This window comes from Quercus suber, unplaced genomic scaffold (assembly GCF_002906115.3).
Source record: "Quercus suber isolate HL8 unplaced genomic scaffold, Cork oak 2.0 scaffold_543, whole genome shotgun sequence".
NCBI lineage: Eukaryota > Viridiplantae > Streptophyta > Magnoliopsida > Fagales > Fagaceae > Quercus > Quercus suber.
The window spans coordinates 131774-152239 of record NW_027069991.1 but is presented as its reverse complement, the minus strand read 5'-3'; the positions used below and the strand labels follow the sequence as shown (position 1 = coordinate 152239).

Sequence of the window (20466 nt, the reverse complement as noted above, 5' to 3'; positions counted from 1 at the left end):
TGATCTCCTACTGACTCAAAGACCTACACCGATATCTTCAAAGAGTCCACTCCCATTGTGGAAAGAGTGGTCAAGTTTGATACTCTAGAGGCGACATTTATCCCTAAGATCTTTGAAGGAAGAGACTGGGCTGACTTATTTGGCAAGTTTGAGGATCCAACTGAAGAATTGGTCAAGGAATTCTTCTCAAATGCCAGATACACAGGAGTCGAGTTAAAATGCTGGGTACGAGGAACAGAATTTTCCATAAATGCAGACTCTATTGCTAAGATTCTTCACATCACCAGACCAAAAGATGTGGATCGAACTCCATACGATGATCGGGAACTTCAAGCACAAGACATCCTTCATGTTCTGGGGAATGAACATGAAGTGGGAAGCTCAGGATCATCTATAAGCACTGCATTATTTCACCAGAATTGACAACCTTGAAGCTGATCATGTTCTCCAATCTCTATCCACTGTCAAACACTACCTTCATCAATCTTGGAAGGGCTAAATTTCTATGTGATCTTATTTCTGGTGCCCCGATTGACATCTGTGCTCATATATTCCATATAATTGGGAAAACATTGGCCCGTTCAGCAAACACGAACAATTCTTCCATTTTGCAGTCTAGTCATGAAGATTGTTCTTAGTAAAGGTATTAGTCCTTCATCAAATGAGAGAGTAATGACTCGTTCCCGACCAATATCCCAGTACTCTCTCCAAGCAAGCCAGAGTCACTCCTCCAAGAAACCTAAGACTGAGCCATCCACACAGGCATCCCCATCTGCCCCTACTACAGTACTCCTACACAATCAACCAGCACCCGTCTGTTCCACCTGGTTTCCAAATGCCAAAGCAAAGTTATTTCACTGAAACCGTGCTACATCGGATTTCGGACTTAGAACGACTTCTCAACTCCTTTCATAGTCAAACTCAAATGCGTCTTGGAACCATTGAGTTACAGTTAGATAACATACAACAGAAGCTGGAAGACAGCCTTTAGCTATTCGTGCCAAAAAGGGGGAGAATTTTTGAGGCAGCTCTTGAGGGGGAGTGCTCGTTTTGAGGGGGAGATTTCTTCATCACTCCTTTTTAGATTTTTTTTTCTGTATATAAAACTTTGTTAACTCAAAATACTGTGGTGGTAGTTATATAGTATGATGTTTTTCAGCTTCAGTCTTTAAGTTGTTGGTCTGTACCCATTGTTACTTTTGTAAGCTTTGAGGGTTGTTTCTAGCACTTTTGCATAGTTTGTAGGCTTTTATGGTTTGTGCCATGTATTTGCAAATTTTTGCTTACGCAGCCTTTATGCTTTGTGTTTTGGTACTTGTTAATGCCTTGCATTATCTTAAGTACAACACTCTTGTGCCCTTGTAGGATTGTTTCTAGATGCATATATGTTTGTATGCATTGGTTGAGTGTTGGACTTGCAAATGATTCTCTTCAATTGAGTTTATCAGTTTTGCATGTCCGGATGTTCATTTCCTGTGTGAATGAACATAGTAATCACTTTTACTTAAGTGACTACTGTTGCTGATCTTGCCATGAATTATTGCTTTTGTGCTTATGTTCTTTTTGCTTGATCATGCTTAATTTGCTCCATATGCTTATTAAGTTTTCTGCATACAATGATATTGTTATGTTATTGTGTTTCAGGAGTTACTTATTCATATGTTCAAGAGCTTTACAGATTCTAGAGTTAGGTGTGAGTGAGTTTTCCAACTGTTCCCAACTCACGCATTAAGTCTAGAGTTTGTTTTAGGGTTTTGTCACGGAATAGCCAAAGGGGAGATTGTAAGGTTGAATTTAATCAACCATCTAATTGGCTTTATTCCGTGACCATTTTGCTTGTAATTTAGCACTTAGTAACCCTGTATTTAGGTGGGAAAATTGTAAGGGTAGTGTGTGAGAAGATGTGAAGAAAAGCTCAAGAGTATGTAAGAAAACAGAGGTTCGCGACTAGGGCTCGCGGGTGGATCGCGACTGGCAAGCCTCCAAACTCTGGCACGTGAGAGGCACACTGGGAAGCTGAAGGGTCGCGCCAGCTGTCACGCTACAGGACAAAAGTTCCAGGCTGTCCAGGCCGTTACGTCGCGACTGGAACTCGCGACTTGGACAAGCCGCGAGTTAACCCTGTTTGGCAAAAACTGACGTTTTGCATTCCCTTCTCACCCTACTATATATACACCCTTATACCCACTAAATTGAGAAAGCTTCCAGAGAGAATTTTGTGAGAGAAACCCTAGAGAAAAACAAGATTGCCTCATCCCCAATCTTTACCTTAAAGACTCTTCAAATTCCTCTACTCTCTTCCTCTCCATTGTCATATCCTTGAGAGGTCTTTTACCAAATCCTTATCTCACCACACCCACGTCTGTGAGAAGGTCCATTTGGTGCTTAGGGAAGCAGTTTGGGAAGGAACCAATATACATTGGTTGATGCTATGGTCAAGTAGCGGAATCCGGGAAGCTAAAGAAGAAATAAGTTCGGCGTAACCTCGTTGGAGCAAGAAGCTTGGAGGGCTTAGGTACTTGGGTAGATTAGGCTTGGAGGGTCTTCTGTTGTTCATGTATCCCAACTATATTCTTTAGTGGATTTTATCACCGCTTGGAGGGCGGCGGAGAGGTTTTACGCCGAGGACTTCGGTTTCCTCTTCGATAACACATCGTGTGTTGTCCGTGTGTTTGCATCTTCTTTCCCTTTATCTTTGCCTTATATTTACTGCTGTGGATGTGTTTATATTTGGCTTAGATTGTTTATCAATTCTGTTATAAGCTTGTTATCATGTTCCGCACATTAGTTGTTTGATATAAAGCTTGAATTGGTAATTTTATTATTTGGGGTCTAAACGTTCAAGGGTGTGTCATACCCATTTTGAACTTTCAGAGGCGATTCCCATTTTAGTCCCCACATTTTATTTTTACTGTTTTTAGTCCCTATTCTGAAAAACGCTTCCCATTTTGGTCCCTGCCGTTACTCATTTAATAGAATTATCTTACGTGACAAACGGTCCAACAGTAAATGCTGACGTGTTCATTAAAATAATATTAAAAAATTATTTACGTTTTTAAAAATGCCACATCAGCAATTTAATTTTTTTTAAAAAGCCACGTCAAATAAAAATAATATAAAAATTTCTAACCTAATTATTTAAAAAAAAAAAGAAATTAGTTAAATTAATTTTTTTCTTTTTTTGGAAGAATATGAAGAACTCAGAACTATGTGTTCTTCATTTTCTTCCCCAACTAAGCTTGCCCAGAAAATTAAAAATTAAAAATTTACTTTTCTTTTCTTGCATTTTCTTAGCAACCAAACCCATAAAATCACTCAAATTTACAAAATAAAAAGACATGCCCATATAAATTTACAAAACACGAACATTCAACAAGATTTTCTTATGCTTTGAAACCAAACACAAAAAACACAAAACTCAAACCCAGATTTTCGGCCTCCATCCACAACCAAACCACAAACAACCACACAACGTTAAATTTGACAACCAACACACCTTTAACCTCAGATTTGAAGCCGCCGATTTAGTTAGCCTATGGGTTTTGAGATAAAGCCACCACTAGTTTCGGCCATCAATTTAGAGAGAGAAAGTTTGGGTTTCGTCCATGCGTTTAGAGAGAGTGAACTGGGTTTTCACTTGAAACTAAACCCAATCCATGCAATCATCATCCTTATCCACAAACCCAGAAATCAACATCGGAATACAACATACACCACAAACCCACAAACCCAAAAATCAACTTACACCACAAACCCAGATCAACAAAACTCACAACCCCCAAACCCACCATCGAAATACACATCTCCACCACGGTCTACACCACTAAGCTGAGAGATAGAGAGATGAAAGAGGGAGACTTATCGATCTGGGATAGAGAGACAACGATCTATGAGTTAGAGAGAGTTTGAGCCATTTGGGTCTGAGTTTGAGCGAATTGTGAGAGAGAAAGTAGGTCGTTTCAGAGAAAGAAAAGAAGAGACCCACCGCTGGTTGTGGTGGTGGTGGTACTGGCAATGAGTAGAGAAGGCCAGCCATGGAGGTTGAAAGAGTTGTGAGAGTTTTGGAAGATAGAGGAAGGTTTGAGATTTAGAAGGGAGGGGAACCGGTTTGAAGGTTTTCTTTTGAGTGTGTGAAAATTTTTTGGGTTTGGATGCCAAGAAAATACATGAAAAAAAAGAAAAAGAAAAGGAAGACAAAGAAAAGGGAAGAAAATAAGGATTAATTTGCTAAGAATATGAGTCAATCTTTTGGGGAAGAACACAAAGAACACAAAGAAAATGAAGAACACATAGTTCTGAGTTCTTCATGTTCTTCCAAAAAAAGAAAAAAAATTAATTTATCTAATTTCTTTTCTTTTTTAAAAAAATAATTTGGTTAGAAATTTTTATATTATTTTTATCTGACGTGGCTTTTTTTTAAAATTAAATTGCAGATGTGGCATTTTTTAAAATGTAAATAATTTTTTGAATATTATTTTAATGAACACGTCAGCATTTACTTTTGGACCATTTGCCACGTAGGATAATTCTGTTAAATGAGTAACGGCAGGGATCAAAACGAGAAGCGTTTTTCAGAATAGGGACTAAAAGCGGTAAAAATAAAATTTAAGGACTAAAATGGGAATCGCCTGAAAATGTAGGGACTAAAAGGTGTTTTTCGCCTAAAAGAAATTCTAGTTTAGGAGCATTGAACATAACGAATGTTTAGAGTAACTAGCTTACCTGAAAATTAAAAGTTCCAAGGAAGGAAACATTCTCCTATAATAATTTCTTCTCTCGCACAAAAGAAAAATGGAACAAAATTTGACAACATTGTATGCTAAGGTTCTTAGATACTATCTAGCTTGAAAAGAGTCTTATGTCTCTGGTAGTTGAGGCTATTGTGGATGATGTATGTGGTTTCCAGATCTGAACAAAAACAATTGAGGACATTCCCCAATCCGTACAAAGAACGTTGTTAGTACCAGTTATCTAATTATATATATATAAAGCTCGATCATTCTTTCATTTTCTCCTTTTTGTAACTTTAAGGCATCTCTCACTCTCCTTATCCTTAAAGAATTAATCCACTTGACCAGTCGCCTCCACCACGATCATCACCATCACCACTGGGTCGTAATCCAGACCCACCCACCATCATTGAGTTGTGGCCAAATCCTTCCCTGAAAATTTCAGTTTAACCATTATATGCCATTTGAAATATCGAATCTCACAGAATTTCAGAAAGAAAGCAAAAGTCAACATGCATTTATATGTATCAACAAGTGAAAATGTATGCAACCACCCCATACCCCCATAGAAAGGATTACACAAAATAGGAAATACAGTGGTTTAATTAATCAATTGACAACAGACGTTGGTTGCCAAGGACTGGCCAAATTGGCAAATTATGACTTGGTTCTAAAACTAGTCCAACTTTAAAAAGAACTCATCTGGCATTTATTAAACTGAACAGCGCAATACAACTAGCATTTGATGAATCCCACAAAGGATCCTTGAAGCAACATTTATACCAAGGAGCCAAGAAAAAGATCTATGTTGAGTACCAAGACTCCATTTTAGCAAATAAAAAATCAGTAAAGGAAACAACTTTGAAAGTTGGACTGGATGAATTCAGAGCAACCAATGATATAGGGTATTGCTATGCCACTGCAGACAAGCTACTCACACCCACCAATGACATAAGGCAGGCAGTTCTGGGTCTGGCTAGCCAAAGCACTTCCTTTAATATTAAATGTAGTTTTACTAATGATTGATACATGGAAATAGCTATTACTACGAATGTGAGTAATTGTTGGAGCCATGCGTGTAACAGTTTGAGTTTGCTCAGCAGCGCATCTTGCATTCTGCAGAAGAAACCGGAGAGGCAGAGACAATGGTTTTAACCCAAAAAAAGAGCAATATCAAGAATCCATAGAATCTCTTGTTTCCTAACCTCAATTTCCAAGCATCAATGAAGAAAACATACAAAATGAATTGACTTAATGTGTTTGTAGATGCATGTACCATAACTTCATTTATAGTCTGAATACATTTATTAGGATTTTCAATTTCTAACTATTGTTCTTTGCTTTTCATCAGAGGGTGATGCATAACAAAACCTGATTAAAAAAAACAAAAAAGCTGCAATAGCATAATTGTAAAGTCACAGATAAGCTCTACCATTGAATGTATCAAGACACTGTGTTCAGAAAATTTCCAAACCAGCTGTTTAGTAATTGATTCTAGGACAACTCTTAAGTGAGACTGAAATTTAAAATTTCAAGCACATGAAAATCCCTAGAAAACTCGGTTCTTTGGCTAACCTCAAAAGGGCTGTAAGGGTCATTACCTTCGTGCAAAAGGTCAAAGTATTACTGATGCATGTCAGAAAATGCCAAATCATGACATAAAGGTAACAAGGAATTAAAGATAACATTTACTGCCCACTATTTTCACATTCTAACAAATGTAAAATCCGTAGAATTTACGTTGAACACATAATTTATATTAGACGAGATAAATTTACAAAAACATGAGACATGAAAGACATAGATAACAAGTAATTGCGGATATCAAAGAATAAACTTACCAAGCGAAATGACATATATCAGAAGTAGACTGCGTATGGCTAGAATGCAAGATATGTCTTCTATTATTAATAGTAAAAAATTGGGCACTAATACCTAGCTATCCAGGTTCAGCAATCTTAAGTGACCTCCTTTTTCCATTGAAGTACTGAAATGACATGAAAATTTTCACAAGATTAGATCTAGTATGCATATTATGCCCCATGCATTGACCCTCTATTTTCACTGCAAACAGCCATACACAAAACAGTTAAGTAGCATTGTTAAAATCAAGACCTAAAAGCTCTCTTCAAAATATCCAATAAAATAGAACTCCAAAGAATGCACTTGTAGATATAGTACGATATGAAGGAAGTTCTTTCTTCAAATTTTTTTTAAGATAATAAACATTTCCTGTCCAAATAGTGACACCAAAAGGAATGATGAAATAAATTAAACGTAAATATTCTGTCTCTCTATCTCTCACACTCTAATCTTCATCTTCATAATATACGGGGGGGCCAAAAGTATGAGTTCCTTAAAAGGGATAATCAAGTAAGCCACGACCTTAAGTTGGGATTCAACTTGATTTGGTCCGAATGAGAACTTAAATCAAACTAATCTAAGAAAAATCTAACTCATATTTCCTAGTCATTTGTTATATCATCTTTGACTTTGGGTTTAAAAACCAAAAAAAGCCCTCTATTTTGCACCTTTAGCAACCAAGGAACCATATCATGTACATAAACAGCTAGATTACATAAAGGTGGTCATCATGTATGGGTGGCAACAGTATTTGTAGTCAACGTGAGCATCTTGTTTGTTGCTCCTCAACAACCCGCATAAATAACAGTATGCATCAGAGCAGAATTCATCCAATGACAAGAATCAAATAAATTTATCGAGTAATTTAAGAGTTACAATATTGATTTTGATTTTTTTTTTTTGAGATGAATATTGATGAAATGAAGGATGGGAAAAAGAAACATAAAATACATTATGATAAATCTTAAATTAGGTATGCCTTGGATTTCCAAAATCTTATACGCCAAACAGACACAGAATTTTACATTCCCTACCATTGCTTGTAATATGAAAAAAGACAAATATTATAAAATCATATAAAATAGAATTAAAAGAATTCTAATATAAAAAAAAAGGTCATTTATGAATAGGAACAGTTTTTGTCCTGCACCCTTATATTATGAAAGATAATGTTAAAATAAAAACTCAAATTAAGAAGAATACCCCTTTTCTTGTTGAGAACTAATCATCTCAAAACAGAGAGTGAATTAGATAGAACTAAAGTGATTCACTGCTCTTGTAGCAAAGGAGTTATTCATGAAAGTTCACAAGTCCCTAAAGTTAAAAGCACGTAGCCAGTGAGTTCTAACCCAATGGTGCGTCTGTAAATTTACCAATCAAAGAGAGAGAATAAATGAAAAACATCATTACTCATTGTCATAAAACCATTGCTTTCCAATAGTCAAACACTCTGAAAGCTCTCAACTCTTGCATATTCCATATTCAACCAAAAAAAAACCCATGTAGTTATGTGAAAAGCACAGCCAATGACCTCAGAATGTGACACTTAGAATGTGTGTATATTGATTAATCTCGAAGTCAATCAATATTTGTCACTAAAACATAACGCACAGAGAGAAGAAATCATTAAAAAATAAAAATAGAAACTTTCAGAGAGAGAGAGATTTACCTTGTCTAAAATGACCTCTTCTGTTGACCACAGGATTGGCTGTGTGCACAGAGATACCAACAAGACCGCAAATTGAGAGATTTACCTTCTGGGTTCGTGTTTGTCTCTGTTTTCTTGCTAACCAAACAGAAAGGCGGTGATGATTGTTTTTTATTTATTTATTTTGTGTTATTTAATTAGACTGAATTTTAAGTTGGGTTGGGCTATGGAGTGAGGATATAATGTACCAGGTTGAGCCCAATTATGTCCAGACCTTAAATGGATAGTATTGGCCTACACTATTCTTTACTATTCTTCTATGATTGAAAGATTTAAGGTGTCACACCGTTTTTATTTTAAGGAAAATTCAAATTTTCAGTAAGAAAGATTGGCCAGTCTAAAGTCTGAACTACAGTTATAAAAGGTGTGGAGAAATATTTTCCAACCGCATTAATAAACCTGTGACATAAATAGTATTCTAAGCAAGGTTATAATTAAGTTATAGAATTTCCTCTTTTGAACAATTTTTCATATTGTATTAGATGATCAAGGTGCCAGACCCAATATTATGTAAAAGATTGTTTGTGATTTCTCTCTTCTTCTTCCTCCTCAAAATTTTTTTTTTTAAGAGAAAAGATAAATAGTGTTCTATGTTGAATTGCAATTATGTATTTTACTAGAAACTAGCTCTAATTCATAATAGTGAGAATAGCATACTTAACTGTAAAAATTGCTCTCCACATTTGATACGTCAATAACAATAAACAATAAAGTAGTGTATAAAATATTAGCTAGACTATACTAAACAATCATGGGTGAATCCCATTGAAAACAATAACCTGAAGCCCACATGTGCTTCTCCTATTGTAACTAACTATCTAACTAACTTAATCTCAACATGTGTAACTAACTAATTAGTAACACATGTAACTAACTAATTAACTACTAATCGAAGCAATGAAACTACAAAAATTATTATTAGGATATTAAAATATTACAAGGCATATGAGATTCCTAACAGGATATATAGACAAACATTTCCATGACGACGAATCTTTTATAGAATAAAGACCTTATTTCTTGCTAGTAATCGAATTCAATTCTTTTTCCTCTCCATTCGATATGGATGATAATCCCTACTTTTCCAATTATTCATAGTACTATTGACTCTTTACTACCATTCCTGCATTGCATAATTTACAAGATGGGTTCCTCTATGAAATAAAGAACCAGAGACACTTTGAAAAAGAAAGATGGACAGTCGTTAAGAAAAACATCAAGGTTACACTTAGCATCTTATTTGGTTGGGACATGGGAAATTTCTTTACAGCTATGGTTTAATAAAATTTGGAACAATTCATACAAAAAAATTCGAGGTCCCCACTTCCTTTCAATTATTAGCGTTGTGTGGCACTTTCTTCTTTTAATAAAACCATTCATTCAATCACTGATAACCATATCTATGATCATAAGTAAAACACAAGTATAGGCAAACACTACCAAAACAAAAACGAAAAAACAGGGACTTCTTGCATTTATGTAAATTGGTGTTTTACGTGAGACTGCTACTATACCATAAGCTTTTTCCTCGCACAGGTTCGGCCCTCTTATTGTTTCTAAAATATCTATCATTTCTTATGGCATTGATAGGGTTTATGTTATCTTTTTGTTTTAGTTTTATATTTGTTATTTTCATATTGAAGAGTTTTTTTTTTTTTTTTCTTAAGTTGGAGATATATGCTTGTTATTCATATCTATACCAATGGATATTATATCCTTATTACGAAAAGAGTTTTGTGGTTTCGTGATACTACCTAATTCTTCCTATAGAAAATCCACATTTGAATATTCACTCTCTTACTTGTTTGTTGAAGGCAAAAATAATAAAAATAAATAAATAAAAACTAAGCTATTGGTCCCATTTTATTAATTCTATTTAGAAAATCGATTTTTTTTAAAAATAACTTCATTTAATTTATTTAAAAAAAGGGGTTCAATCCCCTTTCAAAAAAAAAAAAAAAAAGGGGTTCAGTGTTTCCAAAACTATTTTCCTTAATTTTTTTTTTTTTCTTCCTTCCTCATCTGGGTAACTCTTCTTTGTTTCTTTTTTTTTTTTTCCTTCCTTCTTTTCTTCCTTCATCTCTCTCTTTGTTTCTTTTTTTTTTTTTTCCTTCCTTCTTTCTTCCTTCCTCATCTCGGTAACTCTTTTTTTTTTTTTTCTTCTTCCTCATCTGCGAAACTCTTCTTTGTTTCTTTGTTTTTTTTTTTTTTTTTTTCCTTCTTCACTGGATAACTCTTTTTTTTTTTTTTTCGTTTTTCTTTCTTCCTTCTTCACTGGGTATTTTTTTTTTTTTTTTTTTTTTCCTTGTTTCTTTGGAGCTGCTGCTTTTTTTTTTTCTTTCATTCATTTTTTTTTGTATCTCAAGCACACTGATTTGTCAATAGATCTATTGAAAATTTTGAATGAAGTGGATATTCTAGCAATATTTGATTTTGAATTTTTTGCATCTGTGCTTAAATTTGTGCTACTGTGTTGCTGATATTGTGATTATGTTTAAATGAGTTTGTGTTCTTATATTTAGAGCACGTTGTATATGATTTGAATTTTTTTTGGTGTGTTTGTATTGTGAGTATGTTGTGTTTGATTTTTAATTTTCTGGGTTTGTGTTTGATTTTGAATTTTCTGGGTGTTTTTGTATTGTGAGAATGTTCTGTTTGATTTGAATTTTTTGAGTTTGTGTTTGATTTTGAAATTTTGGATTACGTTTAATTTTGAATTTTTTTTATTTGAATTTCAAATTTTGAATTTTCTAGAAAAAAAAAACCCAAAAATATATATATTTATTTATGTTTTCTGGGGAAAAAAAAAAACCCAAAATTTTTTTTTTGTTTTCTGGAAAAAAAAAAAAACCAAAATATATATATTTTTTTTTTTTGTTTTTAAAAAAACCTATAGCCGCGTTTTAAAAACGCGGCTATAGGTTCGAACCTTTAGCCGCGGTTATAAACGCAGCTTGAAGCTGGCCTATTGCCGCGTTTTTAAAAAACGCGGCTATAGGTCTGACTATAGCCGCGTTTGGAAAAACGCGGCCATAGGTCTGTTGCTGCGGTATTTACGCCGTGTTTGGAAACGCGGCATAAAAAACGCGGCTATAGACCCCTTTTTTTGTAGTGTGAAGTATAGTATTATTGTTGCTACACTTCTATTGAGCCAAATCAGCGGTTACATCATTCTCTTACTTCCAACTTTCTCTCTCTCTCTTTTAACTTTTTTTTTCTTATTAATTTTCTTAACTTATTGTTCTACTTTCTCAAACATTTCTCCATTTCTTTACCTTTTCACTCTTCATCTATCCCATTAGAACATTAGCATCAATGGTGTTAAAAATTTAGCTTTTAGCACTAAGAAAAAGCTACTTTAACTATTTTAACTTACCATTTCACAAAAAAAAAAAAAAAATTTGGAGCAATTTACCATTTCACAACTCACCCAATATCAATGCTCTTATTATTCACAACAAGGTTAAACACTATTAATTTTTTTTTCTCTCCCTATTATTCTCTATCTCTTCTCCCTCTCTTCAAGTCACCAAACCCACAACCACAAATCAATTACCACCACCATAGAACCGTGTCTCTCTCTCTTCTCCCTCTCTTCAACTCACAGCCACCACACCCACAACCCCAAATCAATTACCACCACCACAGCACCATGTCTCTCTCTCGCTTTCCCTCTCTTCAACCCATAGTCACCACACCACAACACCATGTCTCTCTCTCTCTCTTTTCCCTTTCTTCAACCTACAACCACTATACCCACAACCCTAAAGCAATCAACACCACCACAGTACTGCGTCTCTCTCTCTTCTCCCTCTCTTCAACCCACAGCCACCACACCCATAATCCAAAATCAATCACCACCACCACCACAGATCGAAAACCCATATGAAATCCACAAACCCATATAAAAAACAAAATATCAAACACAAACTCATATGAAATCCACAAATCAATGACCCAAAATCAACCACCAACAGATCGGAAACCCACTAAACCCAACAACCCAAACCACCATTGCACCACCACCACACGTCCACATCGTCACGGTTCTCAAACACCATCGCACCACATGCCGCTGGCCCCTGATCTCTCTATGCATTTTTTTTGGAGAGTTTAAGTTTGGGAAGAAGAAGAGAAGAGGAGAAGAAGAGAGAGCAAATAGAGTGAAGAAAGAGAAAGAAACAGTAGTTTTTTTTTTTTTTTTTTTTTTTAAGAAGAACAATAGTATTTTTTAAGAAAAGAAGAGAGAGAACGGAAAAAAAAAAAAAAAAACTAATTTTTTTTACAACTTTGGAGCTACAGTAAGCTGTCATTTTAGGCAGTTATTGTAGTTTTGAAGTTAAAAGTTTTAGCTTTTGCACCATCAATACAACATTCATTTTGTTGTTTGTGGTGCTAAAAATAACTTTTTAGCAATTTAAGAGCACCATGTCTCTCTCTCTCTCTCTCTCTCATTTTTATTTTTTTGCTACTCTACTTTAGATTGATAAATTATTGTGTTTTTAAAGCTCTATTTTGGGTTAATATGTTTTCGTGTTGTATTTTTGAGTTTTCCATCACAAGCAGTCTCTCACTTTTATAGTTTTTATTTGATTTTTATTTAAGTTAATACTTATTATTTTGGAAGTGATAATTTGAATTTATATAAAAAATAAAATATTGGCTATGTATTTGAATATGTCTATCAATTATTTGAGTAATGTTAAGCGCAATTTTGTTATGATTTTTTATTTCATAATAATTTCCTTTAAGAAAATGAGGAATTTGAATTATTACAAATTTAAGTTTAATTGCACAAGGAAAAAAAAATAGTTTATAACACCATTTTGAAGAATATGGACACCTCAAAGGAATGATATCAATCAAACACACCCAAAATAATAGATTGATATATTGGTAGAGATAGAAAGATGAAATAATTTTAGAAATTGTTTAATTTTTAGAGAGAACAAAATTATCTAAAACAAATTTTAGAGAACAAATTATAAATTATACCACAATTACAAAATAATTATCTATTTTCATACATCATGTAGTTCTGATACAAGTAATATATAAAATCTGAAATCCATATTCTATATATAAAGAATCAACCTCAACTATAATCTACATTGGTCTAAGTTTCTGTCAAATGACCTATTCCTCAAATGGGTAAATTCATTAGAACTTTGCATTTAACCTTCCATCTTATTAGAATTTTGCATTTATTTTCATGTATTAATTATCTATAAATAGTGCATTAATTATTTATATTTAATAAAATTTTGTGGTTGTTTTTAGAAAACTATAATAAGAAAGAATTTCTTCAGAATACTTATTGTCAAAAAAAAAAAAAATTTGATTAGGAATATAACATTTTTCCTCATTTTTAGTTGCTTTTATAACAATTGTAACAAAAACCATCTAAAGGCAAAATCAAATTTAATAACACTTAATAAAAATATAAAAAAAACTAATTGTATACTTAAATTAGTTGAAATGATTCAATAGTTGTGAATTCACTAAAGTCTTTGTGTGTAAGTTATTATCTAGTAATTTTGGAGTACAATAACATGATACTCCTTTTATTCACACAATGATTGATTGTGCCTATTAAATTTATGGTGAGATCTACTACTCATGTGAGGGTAGGGAGTTTTGCATCACTATACTCCGAAAGTACTTAAATTTTCCTAAAAACAACATTGTAGATCGTAAATGCATTTATTATATAATTAATTATTGGTGGTATACCAATTATTTATGTAAATTGAATATATTTGCCACTTCATTGATTCATATTCTTAAATTATGCTGGAGTTCTTCTATAACTACCATAAAATATTACAAAATTTTCACAACAAGTTGAGATATTGCTCCAATATAGGTCAAAAAATAAATAAAAATAAATATTACATATAATACTATATAAGCTAGAAATGGTTACGTAAATAAAATAACCCACTCCCCTTTCCTCCCAACCACATAGGGCTTAAGAGAGTACCAACTCGCAGAACTGGGCAATACTAGTACCGCATAATACTATATATATAACAAATCTTGTGTCTTACACGTTGTTACACCAATTGGCTTAACAAATATGTTCCAATTAGTTTATCTAGCTAGTAAAATCTCTTATTGTCGAATAAGAGATTTGTGGTCCAAATTTTGCCTATACCAAAAAGTAATTGGTATCTTGGGTTAATAGTAAAAAGAAATTATTATAGAGTGCACACCACAAGTTTAAATCATATTGTGTTTAAAAATAAATAAATAAATGGCTCAACGTAAGTGTTATATGTGGTAAAACAAGCTTTTGCCAAATAGAATATATTAAGGATATTGAAATTATTAACATAGTTTGCTTGAAGTAGAACTTTTCTTTCTTTCGTCTTTTCTTTTCTTTTTTCCAAAATTTCACAAATTTTAAGAAACTATTTGATTAGGCAAAAATATCTAAAAATTTAAGAAAAAATTCTTTATTTATTTTATAATATTTTAACCATATATCTTCCATAATTTTTTGTTTTAACAATAAAAGTTAGGTTTTATATGCCACATTTTAGCTATGTGTCTTGACCCTCAACGTAAGTGTTACACATCATATGAAGTGCTTTCACTATTTAATGCGTTATAAGTCCATTAAAACTATTAATATAGTTCACTATAAGTACAATATATATATATATATATATATCCCTCTAAAAAAAAGGGTACAATATATATATATATATAGAAAATTAGAATAAAACATTTGAAATTTTAAAGAAATTTAAAAGGTGCCTAACTATTTATTTTAATAATAGTTTTATGGGTAAATTGCAAAGCTGGTTCCTATCTTTTGCACTATATATCAATTTAGTCTCTCTTGGATGGAAAAGTCTAATATGTCAAACGGAATAATAAAAAATTAATTTACTTGTCACACCAAATCCCAACTGTCAAACAAAATTATAAAAAAATTAAAATCCCTCTCACTTGATCTCATGCTCATCTATGTCCCTAATAACTCTCAAGCTCACCTTAGGTTTACTGATTTGGAATTTGGGTTTGGGGGATTTGAAAAGGTGGATTTTCATTTGGGGTTTGGGTGATTGTTTATGGTTAATTTCTACTTTCTAATTCTCTTTGTCAGTGGTCGTAATAGAGATCACATATAAAAATTAGAAATATGGATTTATCAATCTACTAGCTATATATTCAGGCATATGGGAGATTCGACTGTTTTGGTGATCTAGAAGATAATGACCACATGATATCATTGAAATCATTATTACCATATTCAATCCATGTCCATAAATTACATGTACGAGATGGCTGAAACATTGCGGACCCCAATGTAAGATCCAATCGATAAACTACATTTACCAGATTATAAAAGAGGAGTTTGCTCAATTACTCGAAGATAGGTGCGTTCTTTGATTTTGTTGTTTGTTTTATTTTTCTTTTTTTGGTTGGATTTATTTATTTATTTATTTTTTTTTTGGTCTCATTTCTCAAAACTGCAGGAAACAGTTTGTGTAAACTAATTAACAAACAGAGTATGGGAAGATTAAAATTTAAAGAAAATTCCAAAAATCAATTGATGTGGCCANAGATTGATATATTGGTAGAGATAGAAAGATGAAATAATTTTAGAAATTGTTTAATTTTTAGAGAGAACAAAATTATCTAAAACAAATTTTAGAGAACAAATTATAAATTATACCACAATTACAAAATAATTATCTATTTTCATACATCATGTAGTTCTGATACAAGTAATATATAAAATCTGAAATCCATATTCTATATATAAAGAATCAACCTCAACTATAATCTACATTGGTCTAAGTTTCTGTCAAATGACCTATTCCTCAAATGGGTAAATTCATTAGAACTTTGCATTTAACCTTCCATCTTATTAGAATTTTGCATTTATTTTCATGTATTAATTATCTATAAATAGTGCATTAATTATTTATATTTAATAAAATTTTGTGGTTGTTTTTAGAAAACTATAATAAGAAAGAATTTCTTCAGAATACTTATTGTCAAAAAAAAAAAAAAATTTGATTAGGAATATAACATTTTTCCTCATTTTTAGTTGCTTTTATAACAATTGTAACAAAAACCATCTAAAGGCAAAATCAAATTTAATAACACTTAATAAAAAATATAAAAAAAACTAATTGTATACTTAAATTAGTTGAAATGATTCAATAGTTGTGAATTCACTAAAGTCTTTGTGTGTAAGTTATTATCTAGTAATTTTGGAGTACAATAACATGATACTCCTTTTATTCACACAATGATTGATTGTGCCTATTAAATTTATGGTGAGATCTACTACTCATGTGAGGGTAGGGAGTTTTGCATCACTATACTCCGAAAGTACTTAAATTTTCCTAAAAACAACATTGTAGATCGTAAATGCATTTATTATATAATTAATTATTGGTGGTATACCAATTATTTATGTAAATTGAATATATTTGCCACTTCATTGATTCATATTCTTAAATTATGCTGGAGTTCTTCTATAACTACCATAAAATATTACAAAATTTTCACAACAAGTTGAGATATTGCTCCAATATAGGTCAAAAAATAAAATAAAATAAAAATATTACATATAATACTATATAAGCTAGAAATGGTTACGTAAATAAAATAACCCACTCCCCCTTTCCTCCCAACCACATAGGGCTTAAGAAGATACCAACTTGCGGAATTGGGCAATATTGGTACCACATAATACTATATATATATATATATATATATATATATATAACAAATCTTACGTCTTACGCATTGTTACACCAATTGGCTTAACAAATATGTTCCAATTAGTTTAGCTAGCTAGTAAAATCTCTTATTGTTTAATAAGAGATTTGTGGTCCGAATTTTGCTTATACAAAAAATTAATTGATGTCTTGGGTTAATAATAAGAAGAAATCATTATAGAGTACACACTACAAGTTTAAATTATATTGTATTTAAAAATAAATAAATAAATGGCTCAACGTGGTAAAACAAGCTTTTGCCAAATAGAATATATTAAGGATATTGAAATTATTAACATAGTTTGCTTGAAGTACAACTTTTCATTCTTTCCTTTTTTTTCTTTTCTATTTTCCAAAATTTCACAAATTTTAAGAAACTATTCGATTAAGCAAAAATATCTAAAAATTTAAGAAAAAATTCATTCTTTATTTTTAAAAATTTTAACCATCTTCCATAATTTTTTGTTTTAACAATAAAAGTTGGGTTTTATATGCCTCATTTTAGCTTTGTGTCTCGATCCTCAATGTAAGTGTTACACATCATATGAAGTGCTTTCACTATTTAATGCATTATAAGTCCATTAAAACTATTAATATAGTTCACTATAAGTACAGTATATATATTGAAAATTAGAATAAAACATTTGAAATTAATTATAAAGAAATTTAAAAGGTGCCTAACTATTTATTTTAATAATAATTTTATAATTTAGGCTTTAATAAAAATTTGGTATTGAATGATATGTTTTATCACATAACTTAAAGCACTTTTTGTTCTTCTTTATTAACTATTTTATTGACTAATTTTAATTATACTATTGAAATTTATTAGTTTACATATAGTTTATTTACATTGCATTGACATAATACTAATCTCTCTCTCTCTCTCTCTCTCTCTCTCTCTCTCTCTCTCTCTCTCTCTATATATATATATATAGAAACACACATAACGTTCCTTAGGAAGGATTGAGAAGATTATAAATATAATATCTGATAAATATCTTTTATTTTACGTGAGCCTCAACCCTGCCCATATCAAATTTTTATGATAATTTTACACTATCAACTGATTGAAGTATTTGATTTTGCTTTTGTAATATTTTAGGTAAAACTAATTAGAAATAATAGTTTAACCCAAAAAAAAAAAAAAACAAAACCCTACACTAAACAAATTCCAATTAAATTTTACTTTTTTTAAAAACAAAATAATGTTTCATTATTTTTCTAATTATTTAATTTGACCTTTTATTTATTGATTTAAATAGGAGAAACTATAATATTAGTTCCTGAAGTTTACCCTATGAGCGCAATTAATATCTTAAGTTTCAATTGAGCACTATTAGTTCTTCAAATTTAAAAAATAAGCACTATTATTAATTTTGTTAATTGTCATTAATATTATTGCCTATGTGGCTAACTAATAGTGACATGACATCTTTTTAACGCATTTCCAACGTCTAAATTAAAGTTTGTTCAAGCATTTCATTGTGTAAAGGCAAAAACAGTAAAGCTAGTAAGATATAGTGGCAATTGCCCTAACTTAAAAATTAAAAAAAAAAAAAAAAATACTAGGCTCCAAGCTTCTAGGTTTATTCCCATTCCCGCTAATTAACATCTATATTAATATGGGAAAGATGATATTTTTTGGAGGCCTTTTATGCTAAATATTCAGTTTGTGAAAATTATTTTGTCACAAAGTCTCTATTGTAACATATTTAGTTATGTAACTTCTTTTTGAAACTCAATTTTTTGAAAGTCAACGAGTTTGAACGTGGAATTTGATTTCACTAAAGTCGAGTTCTATGAAATTCAGTGGAACGTGAAACTCAAGTTTGAGAAATCGAGTTCCACATTTGCCACATATCGCTAAATTGTATAGAACTCGACTTTGGTGAAATCAAGTTCTACTTTGAACTCAATTTTAAGAAAGTCAAGTTCCAAAAAGATACTACATTACTAAATAAGTCGCGATAGATGCTTTTTAACAAAATAATTTTCAAAAACCAAATATTTAGCCAAAAAAAAACTCCTTTGTTGGAAGTACTACTATTGGTAAGGATATACTTTTCTTTGGGTCTCAGTACAAAGCATTTATTGAGCTGGGCCATTTAGCTTACAATAATGATGTGGTATTGATATATTTTCTTTACGTTACAAAAGTAGGTTGTTAGCTTGAGGCAACAATTCTTTGATTCTACTACACCTGGTGGCCTTGCCGGATATTTTGTTTTCTTTTAGTGCACACCAAATTTATAAAAAAGAACACGGAACTTGACCTTCTTGCTCACAAGGTAATACTGTGAAACATAAGCCCTTTTTTTTTTTTTTGCCATTTTGTTATATTTGGCACCAAGTTCATTTTCACATAATTATGGCCAGTGATCTAAGAGCACCCTCATCAGGTCTCTTAAATGTGCCAAATGCTAAAAATTTGGCACATTTAACACATTAAACACAAAAACAAAGGCTCATCAGGTATGCTAGATGTTCCAAAAATTTGGAACGCGCTACAGTACGCTCTCATATTTGAGAGCGTATGGAGAGAAATGCCAAACACTGTTTGGCTTAATTTATTCCTTTCTTCTCTCTCCTCCAGTCAGATGCTCTCTCCCATCTCACCCATCTCTCTCTATCTTCGTCTGCAACCCATCTCTCTCTCTCCCCGTCTGACATTCTCATCAACGTTTGGCCATTCCGACTCGCCATCACCGAGCTTGCCACGCCGATCTCGCCATCACTAGTCTCGCCACGCCGATCTCAACACGCCGAAAGACAGATCGCCCAGGCTCGCCATCCTTGCCGCGATCTCGCCAGTCATCGTCACCGATCTCGCCATCCTCGCCGCGATCTCGCCATCCTCGCCGCGATCTTGCCAGTCCTCGCCAGTCCTCGTCACCAATCTCGCCAGTCGTCGCCGCTGATCTCGCCAGTCCTTGCCGCTAATCACATCGCCGACCTCCACAGCCGTCATCGATCGTTGGTTGAGTTTGGGTCGGCATTTTATTCTTTATTTTTTTTGATTGGTTGAGTTTTTTTTTTCTCTTTTGTTGAGGTTTTTGGATTTGAAATTTGTTGGAGGATCCGGTGATTGTGGGTGTAGTTTGTGGCGGTTGATGTGCTGTTGGTGGTGGTTGTAGCGGTGGTTGTTGGTTGGTTGGTGGCAACTGCCACTGAGTTTTTGGTATTTGTATATTGGCTGAGAATTGAGATAATATATGATTTTAATGTTAGTAAATATTATTTTAATATATAGAATGGAAAAATAGAACATCTGATAAATGAGGTATGGTAAAATGATGTGCTAAAATGATAAAGTACGTGTTTGATGTGTTAAAAGGGCATTTTTTATAGAACAGCTGATGGGAATGCTCTAAGTAGGAAGGAAAATGGCAGAAAGTGCAGTCATCCTAGTTATACAAAA

The 20466-nt window shown here is 32.4% G+C and overlaps 1 protein-coding gene across 1 annotated transcript in view; it reads right to left on the bottom strand.

Moving 5' to 3' along the window:
• Positions 1-20016, bottom strand: part of LOC136063564 (secreted RxLR effector protein 161-like) — a 28925-nt gene extending 8909 nt beyond the window's left edge. Inside the window, exon 1 of the mRNA XM_065764160.1 lies at positions 19820-20016. Within this exon, the coding sequence (XP_065620232.1) occupies positions 19820-20016 (197 nt within the window). The remainder of the gene's footprint in view (positions 1-19819) is intronic.
• Positions 20017-20466: the final 450 nt, after the last annotated feature.